Raw genomic sequence first — 18,770 nt, forward strand, 5'->3', positions numbered from 1 at the left:
AAGGGAACTATGGTGCTATGAGGGAGGAGCTGGCCAAAGTTCAATGGAACAATACCCTAGCAGGGATGACAGTGGAACAGCAATGGCAAGTGTTTCTGGGAATAATGCGGAAGGTGCAGGATCAGTTCATTCCAAAGAAGAAGAAAGATCCTAAGGGGAGTAAGGGGAGGCCGTGGCTGACAAGGGAAGTAATGGACAGTATAAAAATAAAAGAGAAGAAGTATAACATAGCAAAGATGAGCGGGAAGCCAGAGGATTGGGAAACTTTTAAAGAGCAACAGAAGGTAACTAAAAAGGCAATACGCGGAGAAAAAATGAGGTACGAAGGTAAACTAGCCAAGAATATAAAGGAGGATAGTAAAAGCTTCTTTAGGTATGTGAAAAGGAAAAAAATAGTTAAGACCTAAATTGGGCCCTTGAAGACAGAAGCGGGTGAATTTATTATGGGGAACAAGGAAATGGCAGACGAGTTGAACAGGTACTTTGGATCTGTCTTCACTAGGGAAGACACAAACAATCTCCCAGATGTAATAGTGGCCAAAGGACCTAGGGTAATGGATGAATTAAAGGAAATTTATATTAGGCAGGAAATGGTGTTGGATAGGCTGTTGGGTCTGAAGGCTGATAAGTCCCTGGGACCTGATGGCCTGCATCCCAGGGTACTTAAGTAGGTGGCTTTAGAAATCGTGGACGCATTGGTAATCATTTTCCAATGTTCTATAGATTCAGGATCAGTTCCTGTGGACTGGAGGGTGGCTAATGTTGTCCCTCTATTCAAGAAGGGAGGAACAGAGAAAACAGGGAATTATAGACCAGTTAGCCTGACGTCGGTGGTGGAAAAGATGCTGGAGTCAATTATAAAAGATGAAATTACGGCACATCTGGATAGCAGTAACAGGATTGATCCGAGTCAGCACGGATTTACGAAGGGGAAATCGTGCTTGACTAATCTTCTGGAATTTTTTGAGAATCAAAACTATGAAAATGGACAAGGGAGAGCCAGTGGATGTAGTGTACCTGGGCTTTCAGAAAGCCTTTGATAAAGTCCCACATAGGAGATTAGTGGGCAAAATTAGGGCACATGGTATTGGGGGCAGAGTACTGACGTGGATTGAAAATTGGCTGGCTAACAGAAAACAAAGAGTAGCGATTAACAGGTCCCGTTCGGAATGGCAGGCGGTGACCAGTGGGGTACCGCAGGGTTCAGTGCTGGGACCGCAGCTGTTTACAACATATGCTAATGATTTAGATGAGGGAATTAAAAGTAACATTAGCAAATTTGCCGATGACACAAAGCTGGGTGGCAGTGTGAAATGTGAGGAGGATGTTATGAGAATGCAGGATGACTTGGGCAGGTTGGGTGAGTGGGCAGATGCATAGCAGATGCAGTTTAATGTGGATAAATGTGAGGTTATCCACTTTGGTGGTAAGAACGGGAAGGCAGATTATTATCTAAGTGGAGTCAAGTTAGGAAAAGGGGAAGCACAACAAGATCTAGGTGTTCTTGTACATCAGTCTCTGAAAGCAAGCATGCAAGTACAGCAGGCAGTGAAGAAAGCTAATGGCATGCTAGCCTTCATAACAAGGGGAATTGAGTATAAGAGCAAAGAGGTCCTTCTGCAGCTGTACAGGGCCCTGGTGAGACCACACCTGGAGTACTATGTGCAGTTTTGGTCTCCAAATTTGAGGAAGGACATTCTTGCTATTGAGGGAGTGCAGCATAGGTTCACAAGGTTAACTCCCGGGATGGCGGGACTGTCATATGTTGAAAGATTGGAGCAATTGGGCTTGTATACTCTGGAATTTAGAAGGCTGAGAGGGGATTTTATTGAAACATATAAGATTATTAAGGGATTGGACACGCTGGATGCAGGAAGCATGTTCCCGCTGATGGGTGAGTCCAGAACCAGAGGCCACAGTTTAAGAATAAGGGGTAGGCCATTTAGAACGGATGTTGAGGAAAAACTTTTTCACCCAGAGAGTGGTGGATATATGGAATGCTCTGCCCCAGAAGGCTGTGGAGGCCAAGTCTCTGGATGCTTTCAAGAAAGAGACGGATCGAGCTCTTGAAGAGAGCGGAATCAAAGGTTATGAGGATAAGGCAGGAAATGGATAATGATTGTGGATGATCAGCCATGATCACAGTGAATGGCGGTGCTGGATCAAAGGGTTGAATGGCCTACTCCTGCACCTATTGTCTGTTGTCTATTGTCTATAAGATAGGACAAAGTCAGAATGGTTTCCTTAAGGGAAAATCTTGCCTGACAAACCTATAGGAATTCTTTGAGGAGACTAGACGTAGGATACATAAAGGGGATGCAGTGGAAGTTATATATTTGGACTTTCAGAAGGCTTTTGAGAAGGTGCCACACATGAATCTGCTTACCAAGTTAAAAGCCCATGGCATTACAGGAAAATTCTTGGCATGGTTAGAGCATTGGCTGATTGGTAGGAGGCAGCAAGTGGGAATAAAAGGATTCTTGTCTGGTTCTCTGCCAGTGACTACTGGTGTTCTGTAGGGGTTGCTGTTGGGCCTGCTTCTTTTTATGCTGTGTATCAGTGATTTAGATGATGGACTAGATGGCTTTGTTGCCAATTTGGCAGATGATACGAAGATTGGTGGAGAGGAAGATAGTGTTGAGGAAACAGGTAGGCTGCAGAAGGACTTAGACAGATTAGGAGAACTGGCAAGAAAGTGGCAATTGAAATACAATGTTAGAAAATGTACGGTAATACACGTTTGTAGTAGAAATAAATGTGCAGACTATTTTCTAAATAGAGAGAAAATCCAACAATCTGAGATGCAGAGGGACTTGGGAGTCCTTGTGCAGAACATCATAGAGGTTATTGCAGGTAGAATCGGTGGTGAGAAAGGCAAATGCAATGTTAGCATTCATCAAGAGATCTAGCAGACAAGAGCAGGGATGTGATACTGAAGCTTTATTAGGCACTTGTGAGTCCTCACCTTGAGTATGGTGAACAGTTTTAGGCTCCTTATCTCAAAAGAGATGTGCTGGCATTGGAGAGGGTTCAAAGGAGGGTCACAAGGATGATTCTGGGAATGAAAGGGTTACCATATGAGGAATGTTTGATAGCTCTGTGTTTGTACTTGCTAGAATTTAGAAGGATGAGGGGGGGATCTCATTGAAGCCTTTCGATGTTGAAGGGCCTAGACTGAGTAGATGTGGAAAGAATGTTTCCCATGTTGGAGGAGTCTAGGACAAGAGGACACAGCCTCAGGATAGAGGGATGACCATTTAAAACAGAGATGCGGATAAATTTCTTTAGCCAAAGGGTGGCAAATTTGTGGAATTTATTACCACAGGCAGTCTGCAGGCCAGGTCGTTGGGTGTATTTAAGGCAGAGCTTGATAGGTTCTTGATTGGACACGGCATCAAAGGTTATGGGGAAAAGGCTGGGGAGTGAGGCTGAGGAGGGGAAAAAAGCATCAGCCATGATTAAACGGTAGAGCAGAATCGATGCGCCAAATGGCCTAATTCTGCTCCTATGTCTTATCGTCTAATCAGTAGGGTGAAATTCTAGGAGCCCTTTAAAGCAAAAGCCACAATTGCAGCCCAAACAGGACTACTAGAGCAAGGTAATGTTACTGTGACTACTTTGGGTTTTACGTTTTCTCTTTTACAGGTTTCTCTTGGACTGGTTCATGCCCGTGCTTCACACATCATCTGGCCTCCAAATCGTTGGATGAAGTTACAAGCACAACTGCCTGAGAGACGCAGACCTCTGATGTCTCAGGATGATGAATGTGTCGATGAAGCAGATGGCTGATTGAAGCAAGATTCCAGCGCAATCAACAAGCTGTTGTTCTAATCGTGAAAGTGCTTTGTAACTTTTCATTACATTGCACATTTCACACACATGAAATTTCTAAAGCTAAGAAATACTTCTACAATGTACTCTATCACACAGAACAGGTTTATTTGATTTTTGCTACTGTTTGAGTTGTATTTTTGTCAACCTTGAACAATATACCTGGTTTTTGAGCCAGAACTAAATTTATGAAGAAATGTCAATGAAAATTTATTCCAATAAATCCCAATAGCACCAAATCCTTTTTATCCAGTTAAGCATTTAGAAAATATTTGATGTCATTGATATTATGTTAAGATTAGGGCATGGAAATTCCTGTGCCCACTTTTCAGCATATCTGTAAAAGATTAGAATCTTTAAATTATGGGCCGGACCCTATTATTTACTGCGGCAGATTGAGTTAATTCATGCTTGAAGGAGCTGCTCTTCTTGACATCCAAATAGATGGAAACATGTTTATAATCTTTATCTGTTTCATTTTGCAAGCACTGACTGCACTGACTGTATATACCGCAAAGACTATTGCTGAACTCAGCCAGTACGGGTGACAGATCTCATGATGCAGGGGAAGTAGATGGAAGATCCAGTACACATGTAGGAACCACCTAGATAGCACTGAAATTGTGCCCAGATTTCTTCTGTGACAATTGTTATTTCTTTAGCGCCTAGACGTTTTTAGGTTATGAGGTTATAACAGCAGTGATCTTTCACTTGTGAACCTTTGGCCTAAACCCACCTTAAATCCAGAGAATAACTATCACCTCTTCCTCTGCCACCCCATACACAAATAACCTGAAATGTCTGAGCTCAAACCTGTTTCTCTTAGCTGCCTGCTGATTACCCCACATTTAAAAACATTGACATAAAGAGGACAACAAATACTGGTAGTACACTAATCAGGTACACTATTGCCCATGACAAGGGTAATCTTTGGAGAATGATGTTCACGGAACAAGATTAAAGTAACTTTGCCTTTTTGACGGTGTGGGTATTTAATATTTTCACTGGGTTAGTACTACCTTCTTCCTAGACACTTCCTCAGAGGTGAATGATGATTTGCACCCACTCTACCATTATAAGTTTTGAAGTGGCTGCTAAAGCTTTGTGTAAAAATGGGGACGGTGTGTAAAGTGGTGTGCTCTCTTCCATTTTTGATGGATTTCTCAGCGCCATGTCAGATGCTCCTTCTCCATGCTGATCAGACACAGGATAGATATTCCCAAAGGCTAGCAAGGATGCTACATATTTTTCCAATCAGATTTTGAGAAGAATCCTTTAAACATTTTCTCTGTTATGCCAGTCTTTTGTAGTAACAAAGCTTGCTGTAAGATGCCTGGTGCGCAGGTCACGTGGCTGAGATGGCTGAGTTTCATTGGAGCTTCAGTGCTGTAGGTGTTAGCCCAAAAGAACATGTTAATTATGTTGGTGATGTCTCTTTGACACGTCTTTTGTAAATAGTTATCTTTGAAGTTTAAGAGGATGGGGACTACTGTTGTCAGTTAAATTTATCACTCACTACCTAGTTTGAAATCTTGATTTACAGCCATCTCTCCTCAGACAACCAAAGGCTGAGCTTGTGCCACGGAGACAATAGTGAATTTTCCCATTGATGTCCTCCCACATTGAAAGGTAATATGATATAAATATTGATCCGCACTTCCCAGGGTCTAGAGCTTTGGAGGAAGGTTAATTTTTTTGTGGATAGTATGCGTAAAGCCAAGTTATCACTGAGTAACCACGAGGAAATTCTATGTTTTACAGTACATCCCAATATTCTGTTAATTAAACAGATCATACATTAAATATGTTAATGATGTTTTTGTCAACTTGTACACTTGAAGTAGATTTTACTATTTTTTGATTTGTGTCTTACCTCAAAGAAAATAAATGGACATTTTCAGTTTCTCAACAGCTTAGAAAATTATGACCTTAAAATACAGAATTTTATCTCAAAGAACTCAAAATGATCAATTTTAATGTTTACTTCATGATAACTCTAAAGGTTAATTTTACCAAAGAGATTCATAAAGTATTATTTTTCAATCCAAAAAAAAATCCTGATCTGCTTCTAAATGTGAATAACATGTAAAACTGTTTGGAAGCTGTCAGGTTTTACTGTATTTAGTTTAATCTTTAAACAGTAATTTTGTTTATCATGAGTAAGTTTGTTGATTTCATCTTTTCTATATTTTAGGTTGTATAAACACAACTTATTTCTATTTTTATTCAAGGCTTAAAACAAACTTTCCTCTTCCCATCTGCTAAATGCTTCAGCAGATAATTTCAACACTTATTAAGATGGTATTTAATGCAGACAGGAATGAATATCCCTTTGATCCCTGCAGTTTAAGCTGGCAGTCATTTTAACAACAGGAAAGGAAATAGCATTCAGGATTATTGGGACTCATTGTCCAACAATTTAAAAGTGTACATGTGAGATGATTACACAATGGTGTTCCATGGGGTCTGTGCATGTGCCAAACAAAGATACTATTTCAGCCATATTAACACAAAAAAAGGTATTCCAAAACAAATCCCATTTTAAAAATTAATACCCTTAAGAAGCGTTTGTGACAAGCCATTGGTAGAACCGTACTTCAAATACACACAAAATGTTGGAGGAATTCATCAAGTCAGGGCAGATTCAATACAGGGGAATAAGCAATCAGTGGTTTAGGCTGATGAAAGGTCTTGGCCTGAAATGTCGACTGTTTATTCCCCTCTGTTGATGCTGCTTAACCTGCTGAGTGCCTTCTGCATATAATGTGTGTGTTGCTGTAGATTTCCGGCATCTGTAACATCTCTTGTGATTATTTCAATTAATTCTTTCAATGTGGTGGCTACTCAACGTGTAGCAGTTGAACCACAGAAGTTATGTGGTACTCAAAGTGCTTTTTAAAAAAATTGTTGCTATCATATTTCAAATTAAAAATAGTTATGGATGGAGTACCAAATCGTTAAGAGAAAGGCAAAGCAAATAGTAATTGTATTCAAATGAGTCTAGGATGGCTGTGTGAACTTTTTTTCTCCATCAACCACACAAATATATACTATCAAAATAATAGGTTGAGTATTTTTTTGGAAGGTTATGGGATAGATAAAGTACTGTAAGGAATTGGTTTGTTGGCCAAACTATCGGATTGTATACTCTGCAATGTTACTTGAATACCACTTATACTATGTCTCGCTTTAGTTGCTCACTGAAGATGAGAAGAACATGCAACAACTGCAGTTCGGCTTCACCGGAGAAGAGCATCTGGTGTTGAACGAATTGTGTGTAAACCTAAAGTGTGCTTATCAGCTCAGGGAAGGATAACTGTAAAGGCAGAAAAAGCAATACTGTGAGAGCAGAACTAGAATTGAGCCATAATTATGGTCCTTTCTAAAATGAGAGATGTATGATTGGCAATTAAAATGCTACCTCAAAGGCAAATTACAATTTCTTTTAAATGGCATGATAGAAGTGAGTAGAAATGCGAAAAAAGATGAGCACAAACAAGGCATTCTCTATGACTTGATACTGAATAAAATATGAAGTCTACTTTTATTTCAGAATTGTTAAAAAAGCATTGTTAATTCTAAAGTGCTCTGAATCAAGAAATTCCTAGAGAAATTATCTTTATCAGTTCTTCATTTGTGCTGTTACAGTTATTTTTATATTTTTATCAAAGTACTTTCAAAATAATTGGCATTCCTTTTGATAATTCAGTGGTCCAGTGTTGGGGTTCCAGTTCATGAAAACAGAAATTCCTTTATTTTTATGCACAGATTATAAAAACCAATGTGCCAATGAAATTCACATGATATGCATAAATCTGTTGAAAAAATAAAAATGTGAACATATATGATTGAATTGTACAATATTTTGCTTTTGTTTCCTTTGAGCAAATTGCAATTTGCCACAAATATCTCTAATTGTATAGAAGTATACACAATAAATTAACTGGAGCAAAAAACTTGCAGATCATGGCGCCTGAGGAGGTGAGGGGTGGTGGGTAGTGGGGTTAAGCTTTCAGTCTAGTGTCTTCTTTCATTGGAACTGGAAAAGTGAGAAACCAAATGTTTATAAAAAAAAACATAGAATAGTACAGCACAGTACAGGCCCTTTGGCCCACAATGTTGTGCCGATCCTCAAACCCTGCCTCCCATATAAGCCCCCACCTTAGATTCCTCCATATACCTGTCTAGTAGTCTCTTAAACTTCACTAGTGTATCTGCCTCCACCACTGACTCAGGCAGTGCATTCCACACACCAACCACTCTCTGAGTAAAATACCTTCCTCTAATATCCCCCTTGAACTTCCCACCCCTTACCTTAAAGCCATATCCTCTTGTATTGTGCAGTGGTGCCCTGGGGAAGAGGCGCTGGCTATTCACTCTATCTATTCCTCTTATTATCTTGTACACCTCTATCATGTCTCCTCTCATCCTCCTTCTCTTCAAAGAGTAAAGCCCTAGCTCCCTTAATCTCTGATCATAATGCATACTTTCTAAACCAGGCAGCATCCTGGTAAATCTCCCCTGTACCCTTTCCAATGCTTCCACATCCTTCCTATAGTGAGGTGACCAGAACTGGACACAGTACTCCAAGTGTGGCCTAACCAGAGTTTTATAGAGCTGCATCATTACATCACAACTCTTAAACTCTATCCCTAGACTTAAGAAAGCTAACACCCCATAAGCTTTCTTAACTACCCTATCCACCTGTGAGGCAACTTTCAGGGATCTGTGGACATGTACCCCGAGATCCCTCTGCTCCTCCACTACCAAGTATCCTGCCATTTACTTTGTACTCTGCCTTGGAGTTTGTCCTTCCAAAGTGTACCACCTCACACTTCTCCGGGTTGAACTCCATCTGCTCTTCTCAGCCCACTTCTGCATCCTATCAATGTCTCCCTGCAATCTTTCACAATTCTCTACACTATCTACAACACCACCAACCTTTGTGTCGTATGCAAAGTTGCCAACCTACCCTTCTACCCCCACATCCAGGTCATTAATAAAAATCACGAAAAGTAGAGGTCCCAGAACAGATCCTTGTGGGACACCGCTAGTCACAATCCTCCAATCTGAATGTACTCCCTCCACCACCACCTTCTGCCTTCTGCAGGCAAGCCAATTCTGAATCCACCTGGCCAAACTTCCCAGGATCCCATGCCTTCTAACTTTCTGAATAAGCCTACCATGTGGAACCTTGTCAAATGCCTTACTAAAATCCATATAGATCACATCCACTGCACTACCCTCATCTATATGCCTGGTCACCTCCTCAAAGAACTCTATCAGGCTTGTTAGACACGATCTGCCCTTCACAAAGCCATGCTGACTGTCCCTGATCAGACCATGATTCTCTAAATGCCTATAGATCCTATCTCTAAGAATCTTTTCCAACAGCTTTCCCACCACAGACGTAAGGCTCACTGGTCTATAATTACCCGCACTATCCCTACTACCTTTTTTGAACAAGGGAACAACATTCGCCTCCCTCCAATCCTCCGGTACCATTCCCGTGGACAACGAGGACATAAAGATCCTAGCCAGAGGCTCAGCAATCTCTTCTCTCGCCTCGTGGAGCAGCCTGGGGAATATTCCGTCAGGCCCCGGGGACTTATCTGTCCTAATGTATTTTAACAACTCCAACACCTCCTCTCTCTTAATATCAACATGCTCCAGAACATCAATCTCACTCATATTGTCCTCACCATCATCAAGTTCCCTCTCATTGGTGAATACCGAAGAGAAGTATTCATTGAGGACCTCGCTCACTTCCACAGCCTCCAGGCACATCTTCCCACCTTTATCTCTAATCGGTCCTACCTTCATTCCTGTCATCCTTTTTTTCTTCACATAATTGAAGAATGCCTTGGGGTTTTCCTTTACCCTACTCGCCAAGGCCTTCTCATGCCCCCTTATTGCTCTTCTCAGCCCCTTCTTAAGCTCCTTTCTTGCTTCCCTATATTCCTCAAAAGACCCATCTGATCCTTGCTTCCTAAACCTCATGTATACTGCCTTCTTCCACCTGACTAGATTTTCCACCTCACTTGTCACCCATGGTTCCTTCACCCTACCATTCTTTATCTTCCTCACCGGGACAAATTTATCCCTTACATCCCGCAAGAGATCTCTAAACATCGACCACATGTCCATAGTACATTTCCCTGCAAAAACATCATCCCAATTCACACTCGCAAGTTTTAGCCTTATAGCCTCATAATTTGCCTTTCCCCAATTAAAAATTTTCCTGTCCTCTCTGATTCTATCCTTTTCCATGATAATGCTAAAGGCCAGGGAGCGGTGGTCACTGTCCCCCAGATGCTCACCCACTGAGAGATCTGTGACCTGACCCAGTTCATTACCTAGTACTAGATCTAGTATGGCATTCCCCTGGTCGGCCTGTCCACATACTGTGACAGGAATCCATTTTTGCAGAGAAGTGGCAAGAACAAAGGGAATGGCTATGATAGGGTGCAAACCAAAGCTGTCAAGATAACAATCACCTTACTAAAAAAAACACATTTGGAAACAGAAATGGAAAATGAGAAAAACTGAAACAGAATGCTACAGGAAATCTATGGAGTGAAGGAGGTGGGGGGGGGGGGCGGGAGTTGCAGGTGGAAACGGGCTTACCTGAAATTGTTTTAACACAGAATATAGAACAGTACAAAACTGGAATAAGCCACAGCAGGATAGGCAGCATCTATGGAAAAGAGTAAACCCAAAACATCGACTGTTTACTCCTTTCTGTAGTTACTGGCTGGCATGCTGAGTTCCTCCAGCATTGTGTTTTGCTTGTATTTTCAGCATCTGTAGATTTCCTGTTGTTCGTGGAACAGTCTATTTGGCCTATGATGTCTGCACCAAACACAGTGCCAAATTAAACTAAATCTCTTCTGCTTCTGCACGATTGCTATTCCTCCATTCCCTGCACATTGATGTGTCTATTTTAACAGCTACTATTAGAGCTGCTTCTACCTCTTTGGCAGCCCAAAACCTTTCCCACAAATTTCCTTTAAACTTTCAACCTTTCACCTTAAATGTATGTCCTCTATTACTTGACATTCCTATCCCAGGAAAGAGGTTCTGACTGTCTACCCTGTTGTTACAAGAATCACCCCTTGTAATAATGATCAGTGAGGCACAGAGAATCTGTATGTACCAATAAGTAACTTGTACTTTCTCAACGAGGATTCACAAGCCAACCACCTGTGTGCACCCCACTAGAATCCCTGATCCTCCATGAACAGTCAATGAAGAGATAAGGTATTACCCAGGAAAGGAATCAGCGATGACCAGGCATTGCTCATAGTTTTGATCTCTACGTGTCTGTGGGGTCCTCCTTATCCACAACGGTTGGTCTCTGGTTGCTGGAAAGTTATCATCCCTGTGTGTTTGGAGCTCCTGACTATAATATTTTTCTTTATCCGTTGAACTGGTCGATCTCCATCCCATTGACTCAAGGTCACCTTACCTACCTGGCTCACCTTCTTACTGGTTCTAGTCTCGGGCTGCAACCAACATTGTTTCATGGTTTTGCCCAACCCAGCCTCATGTATTTGTGTTTTTCAACTCTGATTGATCCAGACTAGTTAAATGAGGTGTCCCAGACATAATCTAATGAGATTATGGATCGCTTCTATGGTAGGATTGGCACTTTACCTAGTAAGTAGCTACTTCTCTGAGAATGGTCTCAGGTTTAGCAGCTCATTACCCGAATCTCCTTGTGTCCACGTTCAATTGTTGTGATTAGATATCCCAGAGCTAGGATCAATTCAGAGTCCACACTGTTTACATAACAAATAGTTACTTGTCTGAAAATGGCCTCAGTTTTAGCAGGTCATTACCTGAAGCTCCTTGTGTCCGTATTCAATTGCTCTGATTAGATTATTCCAGAGTATGAATCAGCTCAGAGTCCACAAAATGAGGGGTGGTGGGGGGTGGGGGGTGGGGGGGGGGGAACAAAGACAATCGGTTTGTTTGCTTCCCCTGTCCTTGATTCATCTAATTGTAGACTGTAGTTTCTTCTAGCCAACACAGTAATCTTATAAATTTCTGTCACATCTCCTCACAGATTCACAAGCTCCAGAATAAACATTCTGGTAATCCTCTTCTGTGCCCTTTCCAAAGTATCTATGTCCTACTTGTAATGAGGTTACAAGAATTGCACACAATATCCAAGCATGGCCTAACCAAAGTTTTATATAACTGCAACACATCTTCCTTACACTTATACTCCAAGCCTGAAACAATGAAGGCAAGCATGTCAAATGTCATCTTTACCACGCATGCCATTTTCAGGAAACAATGGACTTGGACACCAACATTTCTCTGTACATCAATGCTGTAAGGGTCCTGACATCAGCTGCATACCTCCACCATAAATTTCATTTTTCACTTTCTTGGATTAAACTGCATCTGCCATTCTCTGCCCATGTCTGTAACTGATCTATATCCTGCTGTCTCATTTGGTAACCTTAACTGTTCACAACTCCACCAATCTCTGTTTGTCTGTTAACGTAGTAACCCATTGGGTCGTCCAGTTCATTCAAGAATTCAAGATTGTTTAATGTGATTTCTGGTACGCAAGTATAAAGGAGAACAAAACGTTACTCTGGATCTGATGCTGCACCAAAAAAACACGATAAAAAACACAGTAATAATAAAAAAAATAGAAATACAAACGATAGCTTATATACATTGATTGTTAATTCATAAAATGACACTAAACCCAGGAACTCTGACATAAAAAGGATAAAATAGTGTTCATGGGGGAGGGCTGTGAATGGATAGAGTTAGTGGGTGGAGGTACTGATCAGCCTTACTGCTTGGGGAAAGTAACTGTTTTTGAGTCCAGTGTTCCTGGCATGAATGTAAAATAGCCTCCTCCCTAATGGGAGAGGGACAAACAGTAAATGAGCAGAGTAGGTGGGTTCCTTCATGATGTTTCTGGCCCTTTTCCACCAACTTTCTGCAAATACTGAATCCCTTTGATGGCAGGTAGGCTGGTGCCAGTGATATTTTGGGCAGTTTTGACAATTTACTGTAGAGCCTTCCTGTTTGCTGCCATGCAGTTTCCGTACCATGCAGTGATGCATCACATTAGGATGCTGTCTGCTGCGCATCTGTAGAAGGATGTGAGTATAGATGTGCATAGTCCAGCTCTCTTCAGCCTCCACAAAAATTAGAGGCATTGGTAAGCTTTCCTGATTGTGTAGAATGTGTCCTAGGACCATGAGAAGTTGTGTGAGATATGCACTCCCAGGAGTTTGAAACTGCTTGCAATTTCTACTTCTGTGCCACCAAAGTAAACAGGGATGTGAATGGTGTGAGTTCTCCTGAAGTCAATAACTTTCTCCTTTGCCTTGTTGATATTGAAGAAGAAGTTATATGCCTGGCACCAGACCTCAGGCTCTTCTACCTCCTCTCTGTAAATCGTTCTCACTACTGTTATTTCATCAGTGAACTTGACAATGTGACTATTCAGTTGATGGACCAGATAGTCATGCATGATCAGAGTGTACAGCAGTGGGCTCAGCACAAGGCCCATGCTGACGATGATGGGGAAGCATTTTGGGCAATATATGAGACTGAGGGCAATGAGGATAAACTGGTATCTCAGGGTCACCCTAACAGACTGTACCACACCCCAGATTGTGCACCATTTCTCCTCTCTCCAGCATTTCTGATCCAGCTAGATCCTTCATTCCAGCCTCCTACCTATGGTAGACACATTCATTACAAACTAGCATGCAAAATTGATTGACTGAAATTTTTCCTCGGTGTTCCATTCATCAAGGACCAACCCTGACTTGGATCTCAAACCTGCAAATAAGGATTAACTGCTACCTAGTGGACATCCAGTGTCAGCTTTCAGCTCTATGCTTCTCACTAGATCATGATCCAGCCACCAACCATCTGACCATCACTTTTCAGCTGTTCTTTGACTTCAATTCCTTGGGAAATCCGTCCTCCATTGCATAACCCAGAGCTGCACTATATGCTTCTACTGGGACTATTCCTCCAGACCCTTTTTTTTTCAGCCTGTTCTTAGACCAAAGAACTTAATTCTTCCTACTTTGATCCTACACTTTCTCCACTTGTCCACTGATATCCCTGTTGCTTCTGATACCCTCCAGCATTTTGATAGTTTCCAGATCCCTGGTACCAAATGACTCATCTTCACAACAGACATCAAATCCCACAACACCTCAATAGTCTGATGGTCTTATTTTTTCCTTGGATAGAGGTCTAGCTAAACCCTTACCGAAACTGACTGGAGAAAATGGCTGTATTCAAATACACAGTTATGGAAATTTGTATGGACCTAAGACATTCATATGTTTTTTGTTGATTATATGCTGCAGTTTTATTTCAAGATCTGTCTATCAGTTTTCTTTCTGTTGCATTGATGACTGAAGTGGTGCTGCTTCCTGCAATTGTACAAAATTCAAAATATTCATTAACTTTAATGCAAGTTTATATCCTGCTCTCAAGTTTAGATGTCTAGGTCTGATTATACCCATCTGTTCCTTGACATCTGTAACCCTACCTCAGCTACCGATATCCATCCATTAATATTCCACTGATTCCCACAGCTACCTAGTACGTCCCCCACTCTGCATCCTGAAAGTCTCCATTCCATGCTCCAAATTTCTCCATCTCTTACCGGATTTTTAACTACTTCTCCTCATTCCCACTCCCCTCCCAATCAGATTGAGGATAGGGTTCCCTCTTTTCTTACTCAATCCCACCAACCTCCACATAAAATAGATAATCCTCGATAATTTGCTATATCACCACCAGGATACCAACACGAGACACACCTTTCCTTTCAGCATCCTAAAGGAAATGTTCCGTCAATGGTCTTATCTTGCAGCTGCATCAGCTACTCACCTCTCTCTCAGCACTTTCCTCTGTAACCAGAGATATAGCATCTCCCCGATTCCCTCTTCCCACCATCCACCAATCCTAACATCCCTTACAGATTAAGTACAAATTCACGACAACTTCTGATTTAGTATATATTACATCCATTATTCTCAAGATTGTCTCCTCTATATTAGAGAAACCAAACACAGATTGGGTAACTACTTTGCAAACCAAGTTTGTTCAGTCCATAAAGCATCCATAAGATTCTAGTGCCATGTAATTTTACTTCTCTATCCCACTCCTACACTGACCTCTCTGTCTTCATTTCGAAAGTAAGCTTGAGCAACAGCACTTAATCTTCCATTGAAATACCTTACAACTATTGGACTTGATACTGAAGTTTTAAAAATTTCTGGTACTCCCTTTATTTCTTTCTTTCAGTGGCTTGCCTGTACCTTCCTTATCCAATGTATTTTGTGTTTTTCTTCCGTCTCCAAATGCAGTTTTTTTTATAGTCATTGTTACCTTGACAACATTGGTTTGCATCATATCACAAACATTTCCTCTGTTCTCTTTGCTTTTTCCATTTCTGTAACTTAAATTACGCCCATGTTCTCACTTTTCCAGTGAAGGGTCTTGGCCAGAATATGTTGATCTGTCCACTTATAGTTCCTGACCTCCTGAGGCTTTCAGCATTTTATGATTTATAAATAAATATTTCATCAAGCTAATCTATACAACATAATGTACTTCTGTTCAGTTTAATTTCATTATTTGTTCTACATCCTTCAAAAATGGTAAACTCATGTTTAGCCACAAATAACTATGTACACCACAATTATAATAAATGCTCGTGATTATTTAAAATAGAAACCAACTAGTCTATTCTAAGTGAAGCAACCTATCGCACTCTGAAGTGTTGACCATTCTAACTGACCATCAGTTTTCACTTCTTGCTATCTTTATTTGACACACAATCAATCAATATCAATCTTGAAGTTTTCAATTGACATTGACCACAACCTTTTGATCTGTGTTTTCAAGACGTCTACCACTGTACACTCTGGAAAAAATGTTTAGTCCTAGCTGGTTGAGCTCATATGATGTACTTTTTCTGCATTTCTCCAAAGAATATTGTATCCATTTATCATTTTAAACAGCTCAATTCTATTGCTCTATGACCTTACTCACTCATGGGAATTTAAGCCATAAACATGCAATCAGCCCTTAAAATAGTTTATGCCTTGTCATGCTGGTCAGGGTAATGCAACCGCTACAGAACTTACTTATTGCTCTAAACTGAATGTAGTATTAAATCGAGGATCCATCCAAGGTAAAGATCTTTAATGATTTTATGTTTGATCACATTTGCAATTGTGACTTTGCATTCTGCAGTTTGAGAGACACTACTAAGATTTGCTAAACAGAATGAACATAGACCAGTACAGCACAGTACAAGCCCTTTGGCTAACAATATTGTGCTGATCTTTTAACCTACTCTAAGATCAATCTAATCCTCTCCCCCCCCCCCCCCCCGCATAGCACTCCATTTATCTTTCATCCATGTGCCTGTCTAAAAGTCAATTAAATGTCCCTAATGCCTAATGCATCTGCCTCCACCACCATCGGTGACACATCTACCACATTCTGTAAAAAAAAATTGACCTCTGGCATCTCCCCTATACTTTCCTTCAGTCACCTTAATAAAATTATGCCCCCTCATATATTCATATTGGCCTAGGAGAATGTCTCTGGCTGTCTACTCTATCTTTGCCTCCTTATAACCTTGTACACCTCTGTCAAGTCACCTCACATCCTCCTTCACTCCAAAGAGAAAAGCCCTAGTTCACTCAACCTGTCCTCATAAAACATACTCTCTAATCCAGGGAGCATCCTGGTAAACTTCCTCTGTACCTTCTCTAAGGCTTCCACATCCGCCCTCTAATATTTGAAACTGGCTCAGTTTTGCTTTAAAGTATAAACGCAGTGGTGAAAACAAAATAACATTCTGGCCTGAATTATAGTACTTCACAAAGGGCAAAAGAACAGAAAGAACTTGCACTTATATAGCTCTTTTAATAAACTCAAAACAATTACAGTTGTTGAAGTGTTAGGGAATACAACAAGAAATATGATCGTGAAAATAGGTGGAAAAATCCTAACGTCAATGAGACAAATTCCCAGGCAATCTAATTTAGTGATATAGGTTAAGAAATAACTTGTGTGAGCACTCTGAAATTAGCCATGGCATTACCTACAATTATGTTCAGGGCTTTTATGTTACCTAAACGAAACAAAAATGATTCCAAAATGATCACGGTTAGATGCCCTATTTCCAAAAATAAACGTTTTTCAGTAAATTCAATTTGAATTATGATGTTGGTTAGGGTCATGTGAACAGCTCAGGTTAATAATAATCTCAAAGTACTGGTTTGAAATAGTCCAGATAAATTGACCCTATTCCCATAGCAATTACACTTTAATCTCAAAACATATAGTTTAAATTGTTTTGTCTTCCTAAGATGAGACAGTTGCTTCAGAGCATGCTTATGGACCAGTTTTTATTTCTTCAATTGTCCCACAAGGCCCATCTGTAACACAAATTGGAGATTCAGCACATCCTTGACTCAAGATCAAATGTTCATAGAATTTCTCCAAGGACAGAGACTTATTGATTCATTGCATATACACATCTCCAGTGTATTTTCTGATCATATTGTAGAAAAAAACAACCAGATCATTCTCAGGGGATGGATAATGTATTTCACCTTAACCTGAAGGAGAGTGAAATTGATATTGCGTCCCCTTCACTCACAAGGTATTGTAGATAAATGGCTCAGACTCTGATTAATCTCTTACTGCAAGGCGAGCTGTCCATTGACAGTTAATTTCATTTTTTAATACTTGTAGTACTCAAAATGCACACCAACCTGTGAAGTTTGAAGCATGTTCTTCGAACTTCTGTTAATGATATGTAGTGAGATGTAAATGTGTTGTTTCTTTAGACAGGAACTGAGGTGTCTGAATTTCAGCAAGTTTACAAAACAATAAAAACAACACATCTATATAGTGGTTTTAATGCAGAAAGTTATCCTATGCAGCTGAAAGAGTTATTAAGAATGTCCACAAGCAAGATTAGTACAGTGTAATTGACATTTTGAAGATGTGGATCAACTTGGAGATGTGGAGATAACATTTGAGGAAGGATTTCCAATCTGTAGAGCAAAACAGTGAAAGCAAATGCCAGGACAGAGAGAAGTAAGGAAATCCTAAAGACCAACATTTGCTGTGGCATGGCATGGGTCTTGAAAGAGGAAGGGATGATCTTTGGATGGATTTAAATACAAGAATAATAATTTTAACTTTGATATTTTTAAGTAACTTGAAGTGAACAGGAGCAAACACATGGACACATCATTATCATTAAGTGTACAGACTTGGGGATACGTCTTCCATTAGTCAAAATCCTGAAACTTTCCACATAAGAGTACTATGGGAGTACTTACATCACACTGCATTTAGCAGCTTAGGGTGTTCTACCTCCATCACCTTAATAACAACAATCACTTATAATGATATACAAATTCCCTCAGTGCTTCATATAAACAAAAAGTTTCTCTAAGACACAGTGAGAAATAGAGTAAATGGCCAAATGCTTAATTGAAAAGATAGGATAAAGGAGGGTGGGGTGGGGAGAGAGAAGGGGAAGGGCATTCAGGAACTGCTGCTTTGGTAACTAAAAACATGCCACTGATGGAGTGTTTAAAATAAGAATTAAGGATTCAGAATTATAGAAATGAGTAGAGGAGGGTACTCTGGAGGAGAATACTGCAAAGAAAGGATGATGCAATGTATGAATTAGGAAAAAAACAAGGATGAAGTTGAAGAGTTGATAATTAGAAGTCACTGATCACATTCTAAGAAGTCACTTGTTTGAACATTAGAAGCTGTTCTTGCTCTCTTGAATGAATTTTCAAACTATTGCTCTTAATTCCCCATGTATTGCAATGCATTTAATTTAACTCCACAACTGTATTTTCCTTAACATTGTCTAAAGTATCAACAAGACATGT

General features: G+C 40.3%; 1 protein-coding gene across 3 annotated transcripts in view; it reads left to right on the forward strand.

The window, feature by feature from the left end:
• immp2l (inner mitochondrial membrane peptidase subunit 2) overlaps positions 1-18,770 on the forward strand; it is a 568,918-nt gene that overhangs the window by 534,251 nt on the left and 15,897 nt on the right. For 2 of the 3 annotated variants that reach the window (XM_072267626.1, XM_072267624.1), the window contains exon 6: positions 3,646-4,808. The exons of the other annotated variant lie outside the window; for it this stretch is intronic. In XM_072267626.1, coding sequence (XP_072123727.1) covers positions 3,646-3,789 — 144 coding nt within the window. In that variant the 3' untranslated portion in view covers positions 3,790-4,808. Of the gene's footprint in view, positions 1-3,645; positions 4,809-18,770 lie in introns of those variants that run through there. 3 annotated transcript variants of the gene reach the window in all.

Source organism: Mobula birostris, chromosome 9 (assembly GCF_030028105.1).
Source record: "Mobula birostris isolate sMobBir1 chromosome 9, sMobBir1.hap1, whole genome shotgun sequence".
Taxonomy (NCBI): Eukaryota; Metazoa; Chordata; class Chondrichthyes; order Myliobatiformes; family Myliobatidae; genus Mobula; species Mobula birostris.